This window comes from Serinus canaria, chromosome 3 (genome assembly GCF_022539315.1).
Source record: "Serinus canaria isolate serCan28SL12 chromosome 3, serCan2020, whole genome shotgun sequence".
NCBI classification, from domain to species: domain Eukaryota; kingdom Metazoa; phylum Chordata; class Aves; order Passeriformes; family Fringillidae; genus Serinus; species Serinus canaria.
The window spans coordinates 84,541,855-84,568,905 of NC_066316.1; the positions used below are offsets into that span (position 1 = coordinate 84,541,855).

At 37.1% G+C, this 27,051-nt stretch overlaps 1 protein-coding gene across 2 annotated transcripts in view; it reads right to left on the reverse strand.

The window, feature by feature from the left end:
- COL19A1 (collagen type XIX alpha 1 chain) overlaps positions 1-27,051 on the reverse strand; it is a 174,073-nt gene that overhangs the window by 48,717 nt on the left and 98,305 nt on the right. For both annotated transcript variants that reach the window (XM_009094353.4, XM_030235572.2), the window contains exons 15-17: positions 23,297-23,344; positions 9,305-9,358; positions 2,077-2,130 (exon numbers count right to left, since the gene is read on the reverse strand). In XM_009094353.4, the coding sequence (XP_009092601.3) occupies positions 2,077-2,130; positions 9,305-9,358; positions 23,297-23,344 (156 nt within the window). The remainder of the gene's footprint in view (positions 1-2,076; positions 2,131-9,304; positions 9,359-23,296; positions 23,345-27,051) is intronic.

Sequence of the window (27,051 nt, forward strand, 5' to 3'; positions counted from 1 at the left end):
AAACACCAAACTGAAAGAAGACCTGTGACATCCTTGAGAACATGGTAAAATGATGGACCATGACACCATCATTCCCTGTGCTGTAGGGGACCTCAAAAACCTCAGAGTATCACTCAAATATCATTTCACTAATGATAACTGAGACACACTACAAATTCAGTACTGAAATGTGAAAGACTGCTTGATGGCTCCAAGGTGCTGTGGACAAAATCAGCTTCTGTCATTATATGTAACAGCATGGAGAACAGACAAGTCACTGGTGCTTACACCTGCCTAAGTGAATCACTGGCAAAGCAGAGAAGCTGTTCTGTTCTTTGAAGACCTCTTTGTCTTGTCCTTGATGGGAATAACTCAATCCCATCCTAAAAATGTACAGGAATTCATAGGTTTGTTGTTGGAGACTTAAGTTGACTCTAGGAGTCAACTTTAACTAAAAGTTTGCATATTTAGAACCTTCTGCTTGAATCAGAAAGCCAGCTCTTTCATCAGGAATCAAACAGCAATTCCTTGTTAAACAGTTAATTGCTTATGACAGAGTCATTAAAGTCTTCCAACTGGACAGCTGAAGTAAGGAGAAAGTTGATAAGCTATCCAGGATTTAAAAGATAATTAATTTATAGACACATACCAGCTGGTCTGCATATTTTTCAGAAGACTGTTAATTAGGAAATATTAGCCACCTTAAGATTACTTAGAGCATTATCATTATAAGAAACACGATTTTTGGAGACAGATGTGTGTCATTTCCTGGAGATCATCACTGTTTGTATTTTCTCTTGCAGAATTAACCTTAAAGGGACTATCAGGATTAAAGAGATTGATAAGGCAGAGAGGTGAGTGAGTGAGTTACAAAAAATATGGTATCAATAGAGAAAACAGTGCTGGTATGAGTGAAAGCTCTTTGGCAGGAAAAAGAAACTGGTAAGAAAACCAAATATGAAAGTCAAAATATGTAAAACTTCAACATATATATGAAGCAGGAGACCAAATACAGAAACTAAGTCTTTAGGCATAAAAATGCTCTATGGTTAACTCCTAATACATGCTTCCAAGGTGGTACACTGATTTGAGATGGATTAAATATCATAATTAATATCAAAGAAATAACTTCAGAGATAAAAGCAGCTGGAAAGGTATGTTTGACATGAATTTAACTCCAGAATCCCTGTCAAGGAAAGATTTTAGCACTCATCTGGGAATGCTAAATAAGAAAAATACTCTGAATACATGTGCATTCTATTCGTGTATAGTTAATGTATTCTAATATTAAAATAAATTAATTCCCTCCAGGCTTGACCTGCATGACTTAAGTTGTGATACACACATTAACCACTGTACTGGGGAAATAATGCTGTAATAGTGCATCTTGAATTTTTGAACAAAATGGTTTTCTGATCAGAGAGGTTACATAATCCCAAATCAATTAAGCAAACTTCTCTATTCTCATACAATGGCAGACCCTACCACAGCTTAAATTACTTGAAATACCTGCAGTAAGAATGTAAAAGCTCTGTCAAGTTGAACACAGTCCTATGCAATTTTAACTTTTTTTTTTCTTTTAGGTCCAGGTGTTTTTATAATTGACACAGTATTTTTATTAGTCTGTAATACAAACATAAGGACAATTCTCATGGACTGCTGGCAGATCTTTTCAAAATGATGCCTCCTTGTCTTTCTATTTTACTCAGAATCATGACAGAGTTGGTCAAGAAAGAAATGTCAAGTTCAGTTTAAAGCAATTAAATTTAGAAATGGGGAGCTGGTGCTTTACACTAACAGCCAGGTAGTCCACACATTTCCTTCCTGAGTTTTACCAGTTAAACCAAGTAAGTAGGAGATGGATGGGAGGCAAGACACATGGCAGCAAGATAGATGACAAGGCAGGAATGTGACTGGAGTGCGGACTGGAAACTTGTAAAGGATGCAGGAGGGCGTCAGGAAAGAAACCAGCTTTTGAATTAATTTGGAATGTGGTTTGGAAAGTAGTTTGGAATGAGGAATCAAAAATGAAGTCATTTCTACCTTAGATACTGCTTAGTCACAAACCCACACAGACACCAAATCAAATCTCCTTACCTCATTATAATGCTTGTTCAATGAATCCATGATTCCTTTTAGTCCAGATGGACCCTATTTGGAAAAATATGCATCAGAAGGTCATTTTAATGTAACTAATTTTATATTTGCATATCTTTTTTAAAAGAGCAGTGGGGATGTAAAAGGTTTTTGATTTTTTTGAGTGTACAGTAAATTATCTCCTGTATCGTGATTATTTCTTTTCCTGGCACAGAGGAAGAAGAAAGTTAGTTTTTAAATCTCTGAGTTTTGAAAACCAGCAACTTATTTTCAAGTGAACTGGTCAGTCAGAGAAGGCAGAAATGAAATCCATATCAATTTTATTACAAGCCCCTTCTGAACAATATGAACAATATCCTTGTTCTGTGGCATTTTAAAACTCTTTCCACTAACTCAAAGCACAAGTTTTATGTAGAAGTGGCTCCTAGTGTGTGTGAACAGTTTTTAACCTGGGAGTACAGTAAGTGAAATTGAGGAAAGCCAGAATTCTCCAGAATATTACCTTCCTAGTTTTATTAGCATTATTTTCACTTAAACACACGTTTCATCAGGAAATTCAACACTGAAAAAGGAACTTTCTGATCAAATGAACATTTAGGACAGAAACACTGAAAAATGTCCTTGGGAAAAAACATTTTTGGGCAATAAATCCACCCATTTTTAGGCAAATTCTGCCAAAAAGCATGCCCTCAATGAGATTTTTAAGTTTGGTAGAGGGGGCAGACCACAGAAAGTTCAGTCAGTTCTTAAGACTCAATTAAATTTCCAAATTAGTGTAGGTACTCTCTTCGAGTTGAAGCTTTCACATATGCAATATAGCAACAACCACTCATGATCCTGTAAGAAACATTTGACCGTATTAATAAGATTACAATATTTCAAGTAAGTAATTTAGCCTGATTGACCCAGATGTAATACAGACAGGGCACAAAAGCAACTCTCTCCTCCTCTGGGGCTTTTTATAATTACAATTTACCCTCTGCAACTTTTGTCTTAGTGTGGATACTAGGAAAACTTGGAGGCCACATGAAACATCTCAGGTGTTTCACTCCCTCCCTCTTCCCTACACTGGAAGAGACAAAAGTGCATTCCTGTCATTTCAAAGTGAATTGTCACTTCAAATTTATGTTAAAAATAAGATCAATAGGGTCGTGATATTTTCACTAAGATCTGACTCCACTCCAATTTCTTAGTTAATGGCAGAATTTTCACTTTGATATCTATAATAAAGCTGTCAACTCAGAACTGGGACTGAAGCATTATGACACTGCCTAGACATCTCAACGTCAGCACTGTAAACCTGCTGAGCTTAATCCTTGAACCCAGGATTCCTGGAGAATTCTGAAATCCTGCAAGGAGTCAAAAATAAGAACTTCTTCTCCCTTTGCATTTGCTACCATGCTTCTTTTATTGTTTTTCCAACACTGAAACTGCTGCAGCCACACAACCCAAGAAGAACTTACTGCTGCATCTGCCATCAACACCAAACTCTCAGATATTATTTGTACTTAAATAAATTCTTTCTGACAGGATGAAAAACACATTGGCACAGTTTTGAAAAACAAACATATCCTTAAAAATCCCCAGCATGTCTCATGACTAATTCAGTAAAGGAGAACTTCAGGCATGTGGGTTGCATTCTTGACTATGCCACTGCCTTTGAGTTCCCAGTTTAGTATTTCTGTTTTCCAAAAATTGACATGAATTTAATAATTTTACATTTCCATCATTTTTAATAATAAAAAACTAGCAAAATAAGTGTACAACAACAGAAAATGTTTTTATTGAAGACTGTTTTTCCTAAACCATAGTCTCTTTTCTTCCACAGTTTCACTACACTAATATAGTTGCACAATCTACTCTGAAGTCTCCACAGACTAAAACATCCCAGCAGCATTGGTTTGAATGTGGAGAAGCAATGAAATTAACAACAGTTGAAGAATTATTGTACTAGCAATTTCTAGCTTTTGCACATCTGCCACTTTGAAGCTCACTTGAGCAGGGTTTCCTTTTTTTTTTCTAATATCAGCTTGTGTAATTGAGAGAAGTGAAGCACACAGAGTAGAGCTGTATGAATAAGAAAAGAACTGAAAATGTCTCCTGATTGTTTTCCAAAATTGCAAGCAGGTTTCAGATGTTATTTCTGCAGACAAGGCAGGAATAGAAAAACAGGTGCTTAAAGGGAAATAGCTCCAAACTGTGAAATTACTGGGGTTCACAATGTATTTTCCTCCCTTAACTTTTATAGCTCACCTGTAAAGATGAGACTGTTAAAAAAAATCTACCCAATCTCACAGTCCATGCATAAAATGGGTAACAAGTAAATTGCATTGGTTGCATCTCAAGAATAGGCCATTTCAGAGAACATAGTCTGCAAGTGACTCAGTGCAGTTACTTTATCCCTGTATTTCACTTTGCTGCTTGCCCATTAAAATAAGATGCTGTTTTTGTGTTTATTTTAATGCAAAACATCATGAAGCTCATCAGGGCAGATGTACAATATTGCATAACTATTCCAAAGAGCAAATGGAAAGAATGATGAAAACATGATGTCTGCCACAAGAGGACACAAGAAATAAATTAAATTTTGATATGGATAGAAAAACTTAAGGCTTAGAAACAAGCAATATGACCAGCCTTTGCCAACCATTCCCACACTATAATGTAAGCATTTCCAATATTATTCTAAGAAGCAGCTGAAAGTCCAGGAAAACCAGAAATTCTACCTACAATTTTCACTTATCATTGCTTTGATTTTTTCTTTATTGGAATTAAGTGATAACATTCACTCACTCCCAAAATACTGGAAGAGGAATGACAATATTTCCTGAGGCAGAGGAAATGAAATTTCCAAGGTGAACTGCTGGCTACTTAAGATAACTAGTTTGGGGGCACTGACATATGTATTGAGTCACACCAGAAGTGCATGTAATTAAATGAAGAAGTTCAAGTGAACTCTGCTGCATCACATGCAATGCAGACAAAAATGAAACCTTGTTTTTATTTAAAACCTTAGGGAGTAACCCAAAACTCATCTTCCAAGCAAAATTACTTAAGAAGATAAAAAATATGAAGTTCAGCCTCTTGCAAAGGAAAATGATAAACTGAATGATAAGCTTCAAAAGCTATAGCAGCTGGGAAATGCATGAATTACATCTGTTGGTGGAAAACAACAGCTTTGGATGTATCAGTTTAAGAGAATGAATAATTGTGATTACAGTTTACAAGCCTGTGATTTTATACACCCTAAGTTTCTTTCCCACCTCTGCCACAGGTAGGTTGGACAAGATTGTGTTTGGCCAGAACAGGCAGTCCTCATGCTTCTAACCTTTACAAACCAGCACTGTTAAGATTTCACTTCTGCTCAAGAATAACTGGGCAGAAGTCAGATTCATCTCAAAGAATTTTTTTGTTATGCTGGTGCAAGTCTGTAGAACAACTCTAGCTTAGCACTCTTGATTTTAAAAACAAGCTAACTCACTAAAATGGGAGCTATTAAGAAATGTAATTGCTCCAGTCATAACAGTTCTAGTAGAGACAGAGAAAATTAGGACAGGAAAGATAAAGTTAACCCTCAATGGAGAAATGAGTAAAACTCATTTTTTCTGTTCTCTAGCCCATCTATGTAAATAGCTAAACCGGCTGATTCATTTAAAGGTAAAAATAAATAATCAATAAAGCCCCAACCTCAACAGTGGCAGACCTCAGGGACCCCATCCTGTGCTGCTGAATCCTATGGAATTTTAGTTAGCAGCTATGGCAGAAGAAAGCAACCAGCTCAGTTCTGCAGTCTGATCAAAAAGCTGTTCTTACAACCTTAAAGCATCCTATTATCATAGTAATTCTTTTTGTTTCATAAAATCAGCATTTCAATTTCAGTGAAGAGCCATGCTGAGCAGGGTAACAGCATGTGACAGTTTCTCTTTCAGAAGACTTTAGAAGGAAATGAAAGTAGGCAAATACACAAAATACATTTGAAGGGTACAGAGATATTGATTTTACAATCACAATTTTCAGAGAGCAAAGTGAATAGTGTGTTTAACAGAAGATATTCACTGCTCTCCAGGAGCTTTTAAAGTGGAGAAAAGGTCAAAAAGCACTAGAGGGAGCTGCTGCTCTACTTGGATTCCTGTATTCAGCACAAATTGCTACCTGCTGGATTGAGACGGGGGTGAGCTCGCATCTCTGCTCTCTTGCACTGAAATAACAGAAGAGTACTCAAAAACACCAGCAGACAGCAAGGAAGCATGCTACCAATTCTGAACCAGAAGGGAATCAAAGAACACTTTAAAATCCTATCATATGTAATAGACTTTTAACAAACACAAAGGAGGAATATATTCTGTAAGTTTACAAAAATATTGTTTATGGCTGATCAATAAAAATCATCATTGACTCCTTGCCTTTTGTGAGCACAGGACTTGTTCCAAAGGAAAAAAAAAATAGCATCAAAGAAAGAATAACGAAAAAATGGCACAAAAGAAAGGAAATCTGGAAGAAATTTTATAGGAAGTCTCACTTCAACTGAATAGTTTCATTAACAGATGCCAATCAATCTCTGTTTCTGACAGTGATAAAGGTTTTTATCACCAAAGCTATGCAGATGATGTTAAGGGACTAGAAACTCACACCAAGCATTAATTTTACTGCAAAAAAATCCCCAGAAATTAGGTTAAGGGAAAAAAAAGAAAGAAGATGAGATATAGAGAGGAGGTTAAAAAAGTCTAAAATGCTGCCATGCCACAAGTAGATTTTTGACTGTTAGCAGGTGCTTTTTGATTCCTGTCACATGAAAGCACAGCATGTATGCTGACTGCAATTTTTTTAACTTTCCAGTTTTCTTTAATTTTACCCCAGTCTTTTCCCCACAAGTCCCTACATGTGTACTTTGTTATTAGGACTGTCCTTTATAATAAATGCCTTAAGTATTTATTTTCTTATTACAGTTTTTATGTTTTCTTTCTTTTTTTTTTTTTTGGTCAGTACTGAGAAGTTCACTGTACTAATATCTAAATGAAATACTCAACATCATGGCATAAACTGATATATAAATTAAGTAAATTCATTAATTTCAAACACACACTGCATGCTGTAGCTACCCTAACAATTAAGAACTGAATCTCCTTTTTCTCAAAAAGAAATTTCCTAGTTTTTTGAAACATCAGCCAAACCAATTTTTTTTTATACTGGAGAGTCTAATTTTTACATATTCAGTCAATCTGTTACCCATTTTGTACACTGTGTAGGGCAAAGTTAGGACATAAACCACCCTGCAGGTGTGACTGCTCTGTTGCACTTTGGAAAAGCCAAAGTAAGGGCTGACAATGCATCCATGTGCATGAAGGAGCTGCTTACTATTAGGAGAGAAGGGTAACTGGAAGCACAGCAAAACTGAATGTAGTTTGAGCCCTGAGAGAGAGAGAGAGAGGGGGAATGATGGATCCTGTTTTTTTGGTGCATACAAGCTGTGGCACTTGAAGTATGGGGATCCTGCCAATGCATGTTAGCAGGCATTGCTGCTTTTAGAGTATGCCTTTTCTATGTGTTATCTTCTCAGCTTTGGAAGAAGAACACAAGATGGTGGTATAGCTGTATTCAAAGAGAGGAGTGCATCAAGAGAGTTATACCAGAAACAAATACTTTAAACCAATATTTAGGCCATGGCTGTTTAAGGAATCCTTCTCTGTATGTAGTGCCAGGCTACAGTGCCCAACACAGAGTTCCTTGTAGTGACGTTGCCATGCTGACAAAATTGAGCTTTCCACTTGCTGTAAGAAAATCTGAGCTACATCCCAGTAACAGAAGTGCAATTTAGCTTCTTCTCAAGATTTCTGGTATAGCTGTCAAGGATCATGCATCTTCACAAGCCTGACCTGCCAGCAAATCTAGGATGGCAGAAATCTGTAACGCAGAAACAGCTTTTCACTAGCTCACAAAAAGCTAAGTAGATTAGGCCTAACATTGACCTCTGCTATGGTTTGCTTTTTTATCCTTTAAAGGTTATATTTGGCACTTGTATTAAGAAAGATTCTGCATCAGTCCTTTCCTCTGTTTGGCCTCCTGCAATCTGCAATACTATTTCAGCCTTAGGACTGTGCACAGGACTCAAACAAGCAAGGCTTCAATATGACTGTATGCAGGGGAAAAGAGTGAAAGGAAGGGATTTTTAACTGGTTTTATGCAGGATAAATGAATTCCATCATAAACACCTCTTTCTGAACACATTTTGCAAGAAAAAAATATTTATGAAATGTATGCAGGTTTTGTTTTAGATGAGGGTAGATGACATCTGTTTCATTTTAGTCATTGTATCCATGCAGCAGTGCATTATTCTCTTCTCTACATATAAGACCAGGTTGAAACATTTGAATCAAATGTTCAGATGTATAAACCAGTAACCTTTATCCAGGTAAGCAAAAGAAGGAATTATTAGTTTTTTGTTTTATATTAAGAATGTCAAGCAGCAGAAGTTTACTTAATCCACAAATAGCTGTTTTGCATTTGTGCATGACAGCATTTTAACAATTCAATGTTCAGAGAATTTTACAAATATGACCAAGTCTTCCTCTAACAAAAAAGGGCTGATTTCATTGAAGACTTATATACCTTCATGCCTGACTTGAATTTTAAATCCTTTATCTTTAAAAAAAAAATAAAGAAGAAAAAAAAATCCCAAACCTCTTAGATCTGAGCTAAACCCTTTAGTTCTTCATATTACAAATCCTTTCATAAAGTCATGTATTTCTTAATCTTTTTAATTCTTCAGTCAACTCATTTGAACTACAGCTGAGTGCTCATTCCAGTGCTGGGTATAATCCTCCCCATCATTCAGACAGTTGGCACATGCTTCACACAGTCCTTCATCTTTCAAATTACCCCTCTGAGACAGAAATCATCCCTTCTTCTACTGAGCATCACACATTTTGCAAAGGGAATGAAAGCACAGTATTCACAGCTAGCATACATGACCAGTCTTTCTTTGAAATGCCAATTTCTGCTTCCTCTGCTGAAGTTCCCATCTTGTTCTTTCCCTCCTGTGTAGTCCCTCCCACTTGTGGACCCAGTCCTTTTATTTATGCTGCAACAAAAATCTTTCAGTTTGATACAGCAGAGTACACACAGATCAATTATTTTTAATTATAACTATGATCCAGTAACCTGCTATAAAAGAGTTAACAAAGTCCAAGGACAGAGTGAAAATTTCCCATTCCCCTCATTAGTTACTCACAGGAGGTCCTGGTGGCCCTGGTTTTCCAGGAAGGCCTGGTTTGCCTCGTCTCCCCTGGAAACAAAAAAATTACAACAGACATTTATAAATGCTGTGGTTAGAGACTGATTTGGAATAAGAATTTTAAGAAAAAATTAGTTGCCTTACTTATTAGCAAAAAAACCCCAACAAAATCCATCCAAAATGAATACTCTGTGTCAGTCACTGCAACACTATCTAATATGACTAGTTCTAGGATTGCTTTTAATAGTTATAACAAACTATATTTGTACCTCCATCCCAGTAACAATGTCACAATTTAAAGATTTGTCTCAAATATGAGTGCACATTGAGAGGGTTATTAACAAAGTACCTTGATGAGATGTAAAGAAATTACATTTGTATGAATACACTGGAGCTTGGGATGTAAAAGTGTGCTGCAGCACAGTCAGTGCATATGTGCAATATAACCCATTACCAAACACACACACCTTCTTCTCTGGAACGTGATAATGAGCACAAAAGCCAGAGATTTATTTGCAAAAACAACTCACCTTCTTTGTGCAATTACTACCATCTGTGTATATATAATGCGCATGCAAAATCATTTGCGTTAAAACATAAAGTCCATAAAAGTCTACTTAAGGGAGACTTTGCACTCAGTTTCTAAAAAACACATGCATATGTAACCATTACAATTTTTTAGTGCAGAGTTTGCTTGAACAACTGTTTTCACATATGCTTTTTTATAGAAAAATTCACATAAAAATGGAAGTAATTTACAGGAATTAACATCTTTATTGCCAAGCTGAAATCTGATTCACATTTTTTAGAAACAACAGCTGAGAACAACTAATATCTAGGTGCAAATGGCAAAGAAAAAAAAATGTTATATCCATTAAGAATAAACTTTTCCCTTGAATACAGCAAATGTAAATTAAGCATTAGGGGGTTGTCCTGATGAAAATTTGGCTTAAAAAGTAAAAAAAATAGATTTCTGGCTGACAGTTCACAATTAACACATAGGGATATTTCTGTAAGCTATGCTCCTTACTTCTAAGCCTGCTTATGTAGTTTCTTAAACAACAGTGTCACACAGACTGCAGAAGTATTCTCAGGAACAGAAAGAAATTCAGTTTTGCTATTTCCAGGTGAGAGCACTGATCAGTAAGAAAGCACTCTCATGCTGTGCATTTCATTAATCTTGATCTGTGCTGAGGGGATGACAGTAAGGGTGGAAAATCCCTCTCCCTCACACCCTGTAGCTCTCCAGGGCAACCTCTTTCCTAGATGCCAGGGACTCTCCTGAGGGTAGTAGGTATCTGAAGCCCTTCAAGCTGAAGAAGAAGCAGAACTAAGAATGTGAGGACATGTTTCAGCCATTGGGTTGTGCCACTCCACATGTACACTGCCACCATGGTTTTACGAATGTCCTCGGCCAGTCAGCGTGAAACAAAACCACCTCAGCATATTTGGAGTGCCAAATTCCTGGGTCTTAACTAGCTGAGACATGTGTTATGTGCTGAGCTGTTTAATCCCACCAGTATTGCACATGCAGAGCTCTAAGTGGGGCAGCTAAGGGTAAAGTTTTAGAACCAAAATACAGTCCTAGGTGCCTAGATTGGGCTCAAGGCTCTACTGGCCCTTAGTACCCACCCCAGCACATCCTCTGCCGTGCTGGTAACACTGTCCCTGCAGCCCCAGGACCAGCTTGGGCTGGCAGCTCAGCTGGGCTAAGGTGGAACAGGTTTTGATTTTGGTTTTTGATGCTGTTGACCAAAGCACTGAGGAGCTTGCCTGGCCTGCCAGGGCACACAGGCACATGCACAGGGGGCTGCAGAGAGCTACATCTACACTTCTGGACTGCTCTCTAGTCAGGAAATACAGGTGGAAACTGATATTTCCTGACTTAAAACCAAAAAAAAAAAACAAACAAAAAACCCCCAGTAAACTTCCCTTAAAGAGTAGGAAAAATAATCTGAGAGGTAATAATGTAATAAACAAAGATAAATTACTCCATACTTTTAAAATAGTCCCTCGGAGTTATAATAATCTACGGTGTTGACTTCTTGAAGCACCTTCCTTTTCCTGTTTGAACTTATCTAAAGTATCCTGAGGATGACACTTAAAGTCACAGCAGTCTAAACAAAGTATCAAGGAAGTGTCAGGATGCAGAAGACAGAGCTTTGACTGGCAGACACAACTGCGAACGAGGTGTTAATTACACAGGAAAACATGGAATATGTTGGGAAGGCTATTTTATCTCTGTTTACAAGATGAACTAAAATATGATTTATGACATAACAAAGACAAAACTTGATGAATTTTCTGAAAAAAAACCCAAACCCACTTATAAAAAAAATGGGTATGGTTATTTTTCACCATCATTTATTAATTACTAAAACACATACCCAGTGAAACACAGAGGAAACATTGGCCCCACTTTTTACCCCATCATTATATTATTAGCTGTTATGCAATGTTGCATGTAAAATAACCACACAGATCAGTATGAGGCATAAGCTTTTTATAGAGTGATAGAAGTCTTTTTTTTGCCTACCAGCACTAAATACCTGTCTGGTATTTTAAATTTAATACAGAGATGTATGAAAGGCCACTACCTTTCAGCAATGCCTTTCGGATACAGAGACTTCAATGTTAGGAATACCCAAAACTTCACCTACTTGCCAGCACTCCTGCTTCTCTGTGACTTCTCAGCATCAGCAGGGGAAAAATATATATATTTTTACTATGGTAAGAGTGTAAGTAGAAAATACTGGTTTATGTTTTTGTTTAGGGTAATTAAAACAATTAGAATAATGTTTTTGATGAGCCCGTTATGATGCTGCCTTGGGCAGACCATGAGCCAGACCATGACTAAATATTTACATTTTGATTTTGAGTCATCCTTCTGGCAAGAAAGAAGTGAAAAACATCTCAATGCCCTCTCTGGTTTATAGAGTGGGCTTAGCAGAGAGCCACAGCTCCCATCTCCTGCTCGGCTGTGGGTCTTGGTAGCCCCATGAGAGCTGTATTTATTGTCACTCTGCTGAGCAGAGGGCTGGCAGCCCACACAGGAGGCCTGTTACCTTCATTTAGCTTAGATCACTGAGCAAATATTGAGGTTATAAAACCACTCAAAATATAAATAAATGTCCTAGGCATCATATTGTTCCTTTAACTAAATAAAAAATGCAATACCACCTACATTCACTTTAAAATGATACGTGGTGTCAACAAGTTGTCTAATGCTACTTAGAATACCTGAATAAGACCAAAACAGTTGCTGGCTATTTCCTTTGTGCTGCATATATTTTTGCTGCCAATCAAAGTGATAAGAAGTTTTCCAAATGTTACTGCTATTGTGTGCTGTTCCCTTGACTCCTGCCCCCAACTAACTTGTACAGCAGGCTGCTTTCCTCTTTCCCAAAGGACAGACTTCAGCTAGATCATTCAAATGACAAATCATTCAAATAACAACTGCTTGGTTAGAGGCAAAAAAAGATGAAATACTAAAAATAAAGTAAATGAGAGATTATGTGCTTCAGGAAACCCAGCTGAGTGCCTAGCTGAAATGTGTGGTCAGCTGCATTCTTTATTTCTCTTTTCCTTCGCCCCTTCTGTGAATTGAAATGATTTGATGAGCTTGGCCTGACATGAGATAGAAAACTGTTCAGAAGAGAGGCTCTGGCCATCCTCCCACAGGATTTGTGCTCTGGTTCTGACTGCTGTCCCTGGGCATTGCTGCAGGTCCAGCACACAGTGCAAGAATTCAAAATCTGTATTGTAAGCCCCTGCTTTATCATACCATATCCATCTATTCACATCTCTCTAACTTTAGAGGAGTAAGATCTCTAATCCTTGTGTTTAAAAATAAACTGAGGATTATTTAAGGATAAAATCAAGCAGTTATGTAGGAACACTGACAGATTTATGGAGTTAATAATTTAAAGACTCTACACTTTAGTCTGAAGGTAAAAGTTCTTAGAATAAAACCCATGTGAATTTTCAAGGGAAAGTGCTAATTAGTGGTTCTTGAAACATATCATCACATTTCAAAACAAGAAATAGTTCTAGAGAAAGTAGAAATCTGGGCTTTAAAGACTTAACTACTGTAGTTGTTATGCAAAATTAATGAGGTTTATGTAATTCTTTTGCCAAGCTACACTATGTTTCTCTTGGTTAATCGTCATAACCAGATTTAAAAAGGCACAGATATAACCAAAACAGGAGGTGAGTGGGGACCTAAAGACCCCTGTCTCACAGTGCCTGACCCACAGATGCCTGTCAGCACCCTGAGCACCTAAACACAGCCACAGGAATGGAGCTCTGGGCAGTTAAAAAACTCTTCCTCCAGATACCCAAAGCTATCACCAAGCAGCCAGGTGCCAGTTCCAGCGCCTACACTGTCTCAGAGTACAGCAAGAGTTGGCATAGTCTCTCCCCTAGATTGAAAATCTCTGTTGCAGACAATCAAACCTTGTTAACTTCAGTAATACAGTGTTAGGATTTGAATGCACAATCCCTTCTTCAATCCTATTAACTTTGGCCTTGAGGATGTATTATGGTAACCAGTATATTACAAATTAACCTCTGCATGAGATGTTAAACCTGAACAAAAAGCACAGGAAATAAGGCCAGAAGGCAAGAAATTAAAATTAAAACGTTTACAGAAATCAAGTGCAATTCTGTTCATCACACCCCACTAAAACCTTTCACAGAAACACAGCTCACAGAAGAATAGAGCACACAAAGCCTAATCCCTTGCTTTGGGAGAAAAGTCAGTCACTGATGCTGAAGCCGTCCTGCACTCAGTCTTGGGCTTCCAAAATCATTTCAGGAATGATTTACAAAATATCTAGTTTCTACATTGTGAAGTTATTTAAATGCTTAAAAGGAATTCCTAGCCAGGCTACATAAAACTGAAATGAGTTTAACAAACAAAAAATAAGTCCCTAAACAGGCACAGTAATGCCAAGAAGTCAAATGCCATGACCTCTTTTGCCAACAAATCACTTGACAAAATCCATCACAATTTTTCAAGTGTACCCATAAAAGTTCAATTTTATTTCAAAACTACTCAAAGAAATAGTTTTCAACTATACTTAGATAGTTTATACTTTAATTTTTGTTATTAGATATAATTTCATATCCTCTCATATTTCTACATCTTTGGCTAAAAGATATTAAAAAAAATATTTATAATAGAGTATTTGGAAGAGAGTCTGAAAATCTAAAAGTGCCTCTTAAAAGTTATACCATTTCTGCCATTCTGTTAAAAGTTAGGTTTTAATTTCTACAGTGGAAATTGACAAGGGAAAAAACACAATTTTTCTAATTGAAAAATCTATTTTCAGCATTCTAAATTAAAACTGTTTCATTCCATTTTTCAATGCCAAAGTGTGAAAAATAAATATTTTTAAGCTGTATCCTAATTTACTGGATATGTACTTCAATGTGGAGACATTCTGGGAGAAAAACTGTTTTACATTAAGCATTTTTGGACTGTTAAATGTCAGAGTGAAGGAACATACAGAACTCTAACTTAAAGATGAAATCAGATTGGAGCTTTGCCTGTTTAAAAACAACTTACATCAAAGTCAGGGACTGAGAAGATGAAAAGAGATTCCAAAACTCCAGAGATTTAGCTGTGAAGAAAATGTTTTGCATTGTGCCAGGAGGCTGACCTGCAATGCAGACATTATCGTGGTTCTGTAAGGTTTGTTTTATAATTGGTTAAGTACATTTGTTCACTGAACTAGAAAAGAAATTATGTCAAAGAAATATTAACGTTCTATAAATCAGATAAATGCAATCTGAATTTAAATTAATTTTGATGCCACTCTAAATAATTATGTTAAGAAAATCTAACAGCTCTCCATCCATTTATTTATGAAGATTTTCCTCTCTGTCAAACTAACTTTGTTCATGCTTGATTAGAAAAACTTGTAATCTCAGAGAGCAAGCTATTATTAACATAAGGCAAATATTGCAATTCCACAGAGTCACTCCAAACACATAATTTTAGTGAAATCAACGTTGAAATACTAGATACGACAACATATTCTTAGTTTGATGAGGTATTTAATTTATTACTAAGATAATGCTAAAATAACTTCCTCTTAAGTGAAGTATTTGGTATTATAAACACAACTATTGGAAATGAGGAAGTTCTTTCAAAAATATTTACTTCAGGACACCTGCAACATCCCATGGAATTTAAAGTCAAGGGAATGGCTGTGATATTGCAGAAAGATTTTTAACTGCTTGAACCCAATTCACCACTGGAACCAGGGAAACCACCATGATGGAGAAATAATCTGTTTAAATACATGTATAAGACTTTAAGAAAATTGTATTAATCCATAAAAATGAAGTTGTAGGTAGCTATGCTGAGAATAAGCTAGAGTTAGTCACATAAAACCACTGCATTGTCTGAGTTGGAGGCAAGTCTTGAGATCTCTAAGTGCAATCCCTGTCCTCTAGCAGGATCAATTGTCCAGGACTGTGTCTACTCAGCTTTTGAATATCTCCACAGATAGAGACTCCACAACTTCTCTGGGCAGCTTTCATCAGTATTTGACAAACTTCACAACAAGAAAGTGTTTTCTTATGTTGAGATAGAATTTTCTGGGTTTTAGTTTTTTTCTCTTTTTTAAATTTCTTACCCCTTGCCTCTTGTCCTGTCACCAGATGCTACTGAGGAGAATGTGTCTCCCTCTTCTTTGCTCCCTTACATCAGATATTTACATGCTGATTAGATTCCCACTGAGCCTTCTCCAGGCTGAAGAGTCCCAGCTCTCAGCCTCTCCTTCCATGGAAGTTTTTCCAGTTGAACCTTGACACTCCTGAGGAAGTCTGTGTCTTCCTTGAGGTGGTCTCACCAAAGCTGAGCAGAGGGGAAGGATATCTCCCTTGACCTGTTGGCAGTGCTCTTTCAAATGCAGGCTGGGATATTGTTGGCCTGTTTTATGCCGCAAGGATGTGCTGCTGGCTCATGCTCTGCTTATTGTCTAAGGAGCTCTACACAAAGCTTTCTTCCAGACAGTTTGTTTTCAGTGTATGCTCATATCTGGGTTGTTCCTCCCAAGATGCTGAATTTTGCATTTGCTCTTGTTGAATTGATTTGCTCTTGATTTCTTCTGCTCCATTGTCCAGGCTGTTAACGAGGACACTGGGCAGTACTGGCTCTAGGAGCAGCACCAGGGTACACTACTCATCTCCAAGTGGACATTGTGCCCCTGATGAAAAATTTCTGGACCTCGTTTTTCAGATGGTATTCAACCCACCTCACCATCCACCCATCTAATCTGTACTTTGTCCATTTGTCCACAAAGATAATGGGAGATAATGCCAAAGGCTTTGCTAAAGCTGAGCTGACATCCTCTGCTCACCTCTCATCCACCTAGCCAGCCACATCATAGTAGAAGACAATGTATTTGGTCAAGCAAAATTTTCCTTTCATAAATCCATGCAGACTATCCCAATCACCTTCTTGTCCTCCATGTTTTTGGAAATGGTTTTCAGGAAGATTTCCTCTTTCACATCGCCAGGGATTGAAGCCTGTTGGCCTGTAGCTCCTTGCACCTTTCTTTGTGAAGACAGAAGTGATATTTGCTCTCTCCCAGTCACCATGACCATTCGAAATAACCAAGAGAGGACTGTAATGTGTGAGGCCCTATGGACAGACAGTTGTGTTCTCCATCTGGGTACAAAAGTCTGACAGCAAACAGCTGCCCCTGCTCCTTCCGTAGCGCTTGGGTCCTGTGCCTTGTGACCACTGTCACCAACATGTTCTATGAAAAATCCTTTCCTTAGGATTTTTCCCACCTGAGAAGCTGAGAGGCCTCAGGAACAAAATGTAAATGATGATTATCTGCTGCTGTGGAATGCAACAGGTGGAATCTGTGATTGGTCTCATCTGGTTGTTTCTAATTAATGGCCAATCGCAGTCCAGCTGTCCAGACTGTCTGGGTCAGAGACAAACCTTTGTTATTCATTCCTTTTCTAGTCTAAGCTAGCCTTCTGATGAAACCCTTTCTTCTGTTCTTTTACTATAGTTTTTAATATAATATATATCATAAAATAATAAACCAAGCCTTCTGAACATGGAGTCAACTTTCTCGTCCCTTCCCTCATCCTGTGACCCCTGTGAACAATGCATCAGACCACCATCCCTAAGGACGTGCATGCTGGACAGAGAAGGTTTGCTGGCCTCTTTGTGCCCTCCTGCATGATCTGCTGAGCCACCTGCTGCATCTCCTGGCTGCCTGTGCCATGGCTGCACAAACTGCTCCTCCAGAGTCCTCATCCTGGCACAGGCCAGCAGGAGCCTGACCTCCCTGCTGCGGCGCTGCTGCTCAAGGACAGCTGACAGAGTTTGTCAGGAGCTGCCACAGCCACCCTTACCTCAGCCTCACCTGGAAGCAACAGGCATCCTCTGTGTCCTCAGGGGCTTCCCAAAAGTGCCCAAACCCCAGAAAAGTGCCTAGGAGCTCAAGAAGGCATCAAGAGGATTGTAAAGAAGCAGAAACTGCTGCACAAACTGTTGTGTATTTCAGGTGCATGCTGGGCTGGCTCTTCTAGAGGCCAGCTGAGAATGCAAAATCACCCTGTCTAGATTTCACAGTATAGTTGTCTAATAAAATTGCCTTGATCCTTCACATTAAGAAAACTCTTGGAATTCACTGAGGTATTATATTTTTAAAACTGAATAATTTTCAGAAAAAAATAGTATTTATAAAAAATGCACCAAGTTCAGGGAAAATCCCTGCTACAAAGATATCCAACTGAAATGAAGCACTACTTTTCAAAACATTTGGAATATTATTTTGAAAATATAACCTTCATTTCATTTAACATAATGAAGGCAGAGTCTGGAAAGCTTCATGCAGCCTGTAAACTATAGGTAGTATAAAGTTTTAAGAATACACAGCAACTTGGCAAAATTATTTGAAGATTTCAGAAAATTCTTTGCAGTGGAATTTTTTCAAAAATTAATGGAATGGTAATTTGATCTTAGAGAAAAAACTCTAAATACCTCTTCAATACAAAGAAGACATTAAAAACCACAGTTGCTAGAGGTTAATGGAGGATTAGATACATGCTAAGTGTAAAATAAAATGCATATTTTGAAATGTGTGATTGACAAGAAACACTGGAAGAATTCAAGATTTGCAAGGAGTCTGTTGGTGATGTTCTTTGAAGTGGAAACTGGACTTCTGCAAAAGATGAGCTAACCTAGAGAGTGCAAGGTGATTGAGGAAAGTAATAGTCCTGCACAACACAGGAATCCAGGAAGATGGCATGGTAGTCCACTGTGATTTAAATTCCATGCAATGCTAGGTTAGTACCCAATCTCAGTATTGTTTGTAGGTTGGTAATCCTGGACCAGGGACTTTTCTGAGTAATGTGCAATTACCTTCTGAAGCTCCTGATGTCATTCTGAGCAGTTGTATAATAGTATCAAGTTGCTGCAGCAGTAACATGCCTGAAGCCAGGGTGATGAACACTGAAAATTTCTGTATGAATGCAGTGCCTGCCCACAGAGCAGTCTAGTGTTTCTCATGCAGGAATGAGTAGCTGTTTCTACTGGCCCATTTCTTTCAGTGACCAGAACTAAAACCCAAAACTCCTGCTGAGTAAGGTCTCATATCTAACACAAACCACTTCATTAAGGATCAAAAACCTTAAAAAATATTACACAAAGGCATTGCTTGTAGAACAAGAGTAAGCACCAGACTTTTTTAGGATGAACAAACGCTTGAGGACTCCTTGAGCCCATAAGAAAAAACAACATTGACTAACAAATGTGAGTGGTGAGTGGCAGTGGGTATCTTGGCAAAAGGAGAAACACAAGGACTCTACATGCTCACACAAAATTTAACTGCATTCACTGATGACATTATTACGGCCCTTTAAATTGGTATTGGATAAGTCTCAGGTTGATTGAAGAATCAGAAATAAGTTCACTATGCGTGCTCTTCGAGTTTGGCCAGGTTGTAATACAATCAGGTTATGATGTCTTCTGCAGTGACAATTACTTTTGCCTTCAGAGTAACAGTCTAATTAAGGATGGAAAATATGTGATGAATCATTGAATATCTTTTAAGATTTTTTGTAGAGCTACGGAAAATTCTACAAGTTTCTTTTGTGTAGATGAAGCATAGTAAACCATGCAAAACTGAAAACAAATTCCTTCACTACATCTCAAAACTCTGCTCCTCCCTTTTTAGTGCTGTGCAAAGAAAACAAGATATGTAAGTCTGGAGATCATTATTTGTACCCATTGCTCATGAAGGTTGCTCTCCTCCATAAGCCAGCTACAATGACAAGAGAAAATGAAGATGCAAGAGAAAAGTGTCACAATAAGTGAGGAAAGAATAAGAACTGATGAGTCTACTCTTAGACACACAACCAATATTCTTGATAAATGCTAGACTAATAATCCTCTTGCTTATTCAGAAAATAAATATTCATGCATTTTGCTACTAGAGTAATATAAGAGAAATAATATGATTATAAATCAAATTTTTATTGTTCTACTCATTGTTCTCCATGACTTCATTACTTGAAACCTTGTAGCAAATTTGCAATTTTCTATTAAATAAAGCCAAAAAATAGAACCTGGTCATCCTGATACAGGGTCCTTTAATGCTGCACAAAACCAGAATTTTTAGGGCTTCTCTCTCCTTCTGAATGATAGCCCCACACTACATTTCTGTAAACATATCACACTAGTGTACTGCTTTCTGCAAACCTTTTTATTCTTTAGGATATCTGGAAAGCATCCAGTGAGACCAGCTAAGACAGAAGATATTTCAGACACTTCTGCCATCAATCTCTACTGCTGACCATCATCTAAACAAGTAAGAACCTGAACTGCTCTTTGATGTGGAAGTAGAATGATAACTCAGTATGACCATACAGTAATATACTATATTACTAAATTATATATACAGTATAATGTATCAAAGACACATAAAGTGACATATTCAGTGTTTTAATGATTATGCATGGGCTCAAATGACACCAGTAACTGTCTACAGTGCATCTATCAGAAAAAAGCTGTTACCACCTTATTTGAAAAATGTATTGATCTCCTTTACACTTGAACTAAATAAACCACTGACAAAATCTAATCAAGTAATGACGTAAATTTGCATTTCTAAGCCAATCTGATGTACATGTCAATAAGCATTTTAAGGTTGACATAAGTTTGAACTCAAAAACTATGGTTATCTTTATGTGTGTTATAATAATAGCAACATTTACACAATTTCTATTATAATTTTTATATCTATTTTTATGATGTGATTTCTTGTGCAGATTATTCCTGTGAGGTGAAAGATAAACTACTATTCAGACTTATTTCTCTCACTAGGGGTACAATTTTCCAGTTCCCTCCTTTGTGAATGCAGGGAGATGGGTGCCCACTCTGGGACCCACTCTTTGGTATTTCTTAGCAGTTCTAATATAGACTCTGGTCTCTGTTGATATAAAAAAACCTCACATAAAACACTTTGAAAATGAAAATGCATGCTGTTCTCCTTGCTTTTGTACTCATTTTCTATTGCCATTTACTTGTTGCTAGCACTAACCTGAGCCTTCTATATGTTTCTTCAATATCAGCATTAATACTGTTAATTCTCTTTGCTTCAATATGTATTCTGAGGTCTGTAAGTTACACACTATATGATTGTCCTCTCGACTCCTAATTTATCAAAGACCAATTTTCAAAGGAACTGAACACTGAAAAATGCCCCAGATGTAGGTGGATGAAATTTTGAATATAGCAAATACGATATGAGTGGCAACTTAAAATGAAAGTTCATGTTCTCAAAGTGTGGCATGCACATTGAATAGGTACTTGCAAGTGCTTCTGGAGTAGCTTTCTTTCCCCTAAAATGTTACAGTTCCAGTCTTCAGAACGGACACATTATTGCTGTTAGTTTTGAATAATATGTTGGAGAAAAAAATATTAGCTAGTTACACACTCAATAATATGCTCTAATCTTCAAAAGACAGCCCATGAGAAAAGCAATAACTTCATATAATGTGAAAAATTTGGAGGATCTGCTGAAAGTAGAACAGAGGAGCATGACATCTGTAATTGAATAAAAAGGAGCATTTAATAGCCATTAGATGTGCACTGTCCTGTTTGTCATTAAACAGAGCAGAGATCTTGTTACAAATGGTATGTTATTGTGTAATTAAATGTATTGGAAATGCAAAAGCACATGGGAGTCGAATTAAGCCTGCCAACAATGTTGCTAACGCAGGGGCAGGAGAGGCCAGCAGAAGGAGTATTGTGAGCATCTCACTGGTAGAAGGATAAAGACAGATGCTGAGACCCCACAGTCTGCTGTTCCCATTGTTTGCCTCAAGGCAGCTGTATGCATGGTGAGATTACAAAACCATCAGTGCTCCCATTTTTATAGGGGCTGGGGTGTGACAGCAGCTAAATTTTATGTGTGAGTAGGAAAATGTCCATGATGGAAGTATCAACCCACTAATTCCTACTGCAAAATGAAAAGAAAAAAAAAAGTATTTCCAAATCAATTTATCCACCATTAAATATAATACAGTATGTTAACTCTGAAATTTTGCAAAAAAATGAAGAAGTTCAAAGAGTGAAATTTCTAGAACACAAGAATCTTTATAGCTGTTCCTAAAGAAGAATCAGTCTTTTTGCAGATTCAATACTCCACAGAACAACTCTAAAATATGCTAAAAGAGGATGCAACTATCTTTTCTCAGTATCCTCTATATTTAATTGCGAACTAAAATAGTAATGATAATTATAAAATTCTTAATAAGGACGTTAACATGCTAATAAATGTGCTTTAATAACATTGCCATCACATAACTTTGAATTCTGCATCACTACACTGAGTTTTTCTGATCAGGCTCTCAATCCTAAGTGAGAAACGTGAATAAACTCAGCTTTTGTGTCTTCGCGCTCAGCTTAAATGGAATTTAGTACTATTTTTAAAACTTAACAACCAACATAAAACATAGCTTTGGGGCCTATGTGCCATTACTCATTTTGTTCAAGGGCTAGTCTTCTGTTATTTTTATGACTATTATTGGAATCATGCAATTAGCCTTTAAAAATTCACTGTAGTTTACTAAGATCAATGATGAGAAACAGTTAATCTTTTTACTTCAGATATTTTAACTGTGATATTGAATATCAAGATGCCTAAATAAACCAAGAATTATTGAGGCCCAACTTCAAAATTGCAAACTGGGCAAACACTTAATTTGTAAAAATATTGAAATGCTTGAGTCTTAATATCTTTCCAAACTTTTAGGAACATACTAGATTGTAAATTTACAACAGTGAATTAATTCTTGTGATACCACAATCATAAATATTTGTTATCTGCTCTAATGAATTATCAAATTCAATAAGTCAGGGAAAATAAAAACAGAACATGGAGAAACCAGTCAGTCCATTACTTAATCATAATAAAATTCTAAATAACCCAAGGTTTATTTAATGTATTTGGCACATTCTGCACCTCCCCCTCCAGTCTCCTTCAGTCCCCTTTACTGTATCATATCTTTTGTACATATTTGTTAATTTCTGACACTTGCATAATGGCATTGAAATACCTGGGTCAGTATTACTGGTTTCTGCTAATATTTTAGATAATGACCCTAAATTCATATCTTTATATATCTTAGATGTTGCAAAGTATAGTTCACCCCTGACAAAAAAAAAAAAAACAAACGGAAAAGTTTTAATATTATTTCAGTTAAAATTACAGCAGAAACCTACTGCACAAAACACAATGCAACACATCTGTTCTGCCAGTCATTAAAACACTTTAGATAGTTGAAATTTCTAAATCTTCAACTGAAGAGAAACCTCAAGTGTCAAGGCTCAGTTTGTTGTCAGCATGCTTCATACTCAGCTGCTACCTTACCATTTTTTATTAGTGCTTAGGCAGAAGTCGCACATCAAGCTGTTAGCACACTGACCAGTTGTTCACCAAGTTTACTCACCCTTTGGCCTTCTTTGCCAGGTGGACCTTGAGGACCCTCCATCAAACCCTGAAAATACAAACATGAAACAATTATAACATCCAGTGCTATTCTCATCCTCTATTTTTCTGTAGAAGTAAGAGTAGACCAAAAATCCAGATGGCAAGACAAGGCGTTTATTTCTAATCAGAAGAATTGGCTATTCCTAACAATTCCTTCAATGCTAAGGTGAAAGAAAAAGCACAAATAATTATTAATCACATGCCATCATATAAAGGCTGTTATCCTTTGGAAAATAAGTGGTAACTCGGCACTAACTAAGCATTGTTATATTTAACCACAATTGGAAAGTAATTTATCTTGTTAAGTTAGGATGCCATAAAAAATGGACAAAAAAAGTTATTTTAAATGAAAGACAACTTCCTCTACAACTCAAATTCAAATATAGGCAGTGAAGGGGGAGGGGAAGGCAGGGAAAGGGAACTAAATATAGCAGAAGGCCTTATGCTCGCTGGATCCTAAGAACCAGCCCTGTGCTGCTTCCTCTGCAATTCTGGCTTGGCTTTTCAAAAACACTTCAGTGTTTCTTTTTTCTCTCTCTCTGTCCTGAACAGGCACTGGAGCTTTGAGTATTTTGAATATATCCTTGACTTGTGAGCCTTCCTTCTGAACTCAGGGCAAGGATCTGCCTTTTTCAGCCAGGGACCAAATCACAGACCAGTTCTGATGCTTAGGGGATTTAATTTTATATCTGATTTATGTACAATGTAATCATAAAGCCTTCAAATGACACCTCAGAACAACTTAGAATAGTCATTCCTGCCACTCTCCCTTTTCTTCATGAGTCACCTTGGAAAACAATTTAAAAAATTACTTTGAGGAAGCAATCCAATTTCCATTATAGCAACAAGAAATGTGAAATAATTTTCAATGTAATCAGCAAAGAATATGTAACAGTTCTGCATTGTATAATTAAAAAAAAAGTCTTGCATATTATGGTGCATATTCTTAGAGATGTCACACAATTAAAGAACTTAACATTTTGTTTATTTAAGAATTTGAAATACTAAACTTTTAAAATCTTTAAAATTACTCAGATTCATGTATTGCTTCAGCATCATTTATATCTTTGGTCAAATTCAAACATCTTAGAATCAATTACACATATTTATTGACCCAATAAGGGTGTACTGAGGTGCCCTGACAATCATAATTTTTTTAAGCATCCAGACTTCTAGAAAGGAATTTAAGATGTTTGTTTATGTTCTCTAATTCCCAATATAAACTTGAGAAAGTAAATAGGCATTCCAAAGCTACTAGCTCATACATCTTCAAGTAATGTTTTAAATTGATTAGAATGTAGTCTGACTTCAGTTTTAAATAGAAGTGGTCACTTCAAGAGCTTTTCCATTTCTACCATTTCTCCACTTTCAAACACTGCAGCTAAAAATATATCTCAGACAGTATTTCTCTATTTCTCCTATCATTTCAGTTTATAAAGTAAACTGATAAGGTGTATGATCTTTTACAAAGCTGATGCACACGATTTCCATCTTTCACCATAAGTTTATAGAACTAAAATATGCATGAGAATGTTGTGTCCAACAAATAATATCACGGTAAGTTAATTACAGTGAAAGTTATGGAGCTTATACATACACAAATACATAAAGCAGCGTGTCAATGTGACCTCTGTAAAGCTTCTTTACTTTCTCATCTAGGCAGCGTGGAACTTGCAGTGCTCTAATTGTTAACAATATTCTAATTCTGTGAAGAAATTCTGAGAATTCAGGAAGAGGTGGAATTTTGTTTTGTTAATTTTTCATTTTAGTGACAACTTTATGCAGGGGAATGAGATGAAAACCTGTAATGTCCGTTTTATGGGGGAGGAAATACTTAGCCTCACATATCTGTACAATAAGGCTCCAAGGGGACAAGACTTACACAAGAATGCAACTGCACAATAGTGATAATTAATAGCCAACATTTTTATCCAAGGAGTACTTTTATTCTTTTTCTTCTCTCTACAATATTATTGTCAAGAAAAAGGAACCAGATAAGGAGATTTATCTTCAAGGAAAGGGAGGAGAGCTGTGTACAATTGGTAACTAGGCAGGGAGGACTCCCCTGTACAAGGAGCCACATCCTGATATTGAAACTGAGGTAAAAGTTCACACCAACCTCAGTGGGATCTTCCGTTTAAAAATTGATAGAACAACACAGGCCATGTTAACTAACACAGCTCTAAAACTGTAGTAACTTGGCCAAAGTAATGACTTAGCCATGCTATATCTGCTCAACATTCACTGAAAGAGATCATGGAAAAATAACTGCAGAAGAAACCTGCAGGAGAAATGAAAGAAAACCCTTCTACAGTGAATTCTGTCTAAACAGATGAATAAAAGATCTACCATTAAACTCCTACAGAACTTGGCAATGAATAGAAATATATGTTTGTAGGAAGGCAGGCTAAAGCATCTGCTTGGGTCCCATTTCTATTTAATTTCTGGAGATCTTCCTTTGGAGATCAGAGATCTGACTCCCTCCGGCCACGGATAGCACAGTTGGTCAGAGCAGCCCAACACCACAGATAAAGGGAGAAAATATAGACTGCATATACATACCTCTATCTATCTATCATCCATCCAAACTATGGTATATGGGATATGCTGTGGGTTGTGTTCAAAACATTTATGTCAAAGGCAATCTATTCTGCAAGTGCAAACTCCCCGGGTAAACAACAGCCAAAGCAATTGAGATCATAGCACCATACAATGGTTTGGGTTGGAAGGGACCTTTAAAGGTCATCTAGTCCAACCCTCCTGCAATGAGCAGGGACATCTTCAACTAGACCAGGTTTCTCAGAGTCCTAACCAACCTGGAGATGGATGTTTTCAGGCAAGGAGCATCCACCAACTCTATGGGCAATCTGTTCCAATGTTTCACCACCCTCATTGTAAAATACCTCATTCTTGTATCTTATCTAAATTGACCCTCCTTCAGTTTAATACCTCCTTCAGTTTTGTCCCTTGTCCTGTCTCAATAGGCTCAACTAAAGTCTGCCCCCACCTATCTTATACCCTTCAGGTATTGCAAGGCAATTGAAGTCATTCACTACGTGTCACTGTCACTTTGATACTTTTGACCTTGCAAGAGCATGGCTATGGTGATGAGCAGAACAATGTCTAGGAACAGCACAAGGCACTGTGAGGTATAAAACCAGCCTATTTGTGTGACATCAGGCTGGCAGGAAAATATGATGCATCCTTCAAGGTGACCTAACACACATGGGCTTTTCCTGACTCTGCCAGGCCACCTTTGAGGCTGAAAAGTGGCAGCCTTTTATCTACTTTGTGCAGCAGTGGAATAAAACAACATATACAGTCTATAAAGCCTGTTCCAGCCATGGACCAAGTAAGCCCCTTGGAGTAACGTACCTGAAGGAGCTTGAGAAACATGAAAGGGAAATCTCTAAAACATTACTATGCAATATGGGGAAAATAAAAGCCAGTAAAATGGAGGTGTTCTTAAGTGCTACTGAAATGTAGAAAATCTACCACAATGAGTGACAGTGGCTATGAAGAGAGATGATACATGATGCACTGGTAGGCACAAGAGGGTTGTACAAAATCTTGAAAATAGAGACCAGAAACTGGTGAATCCCTTTATAAGAGGTAAACCATAAAGGGAGGTATTGACAACGGAAAATATGCTGGTTAGATCATAGAATATATAAAGCAACCACATTGTGAAGAACATGTGGACAGAAATTCAAA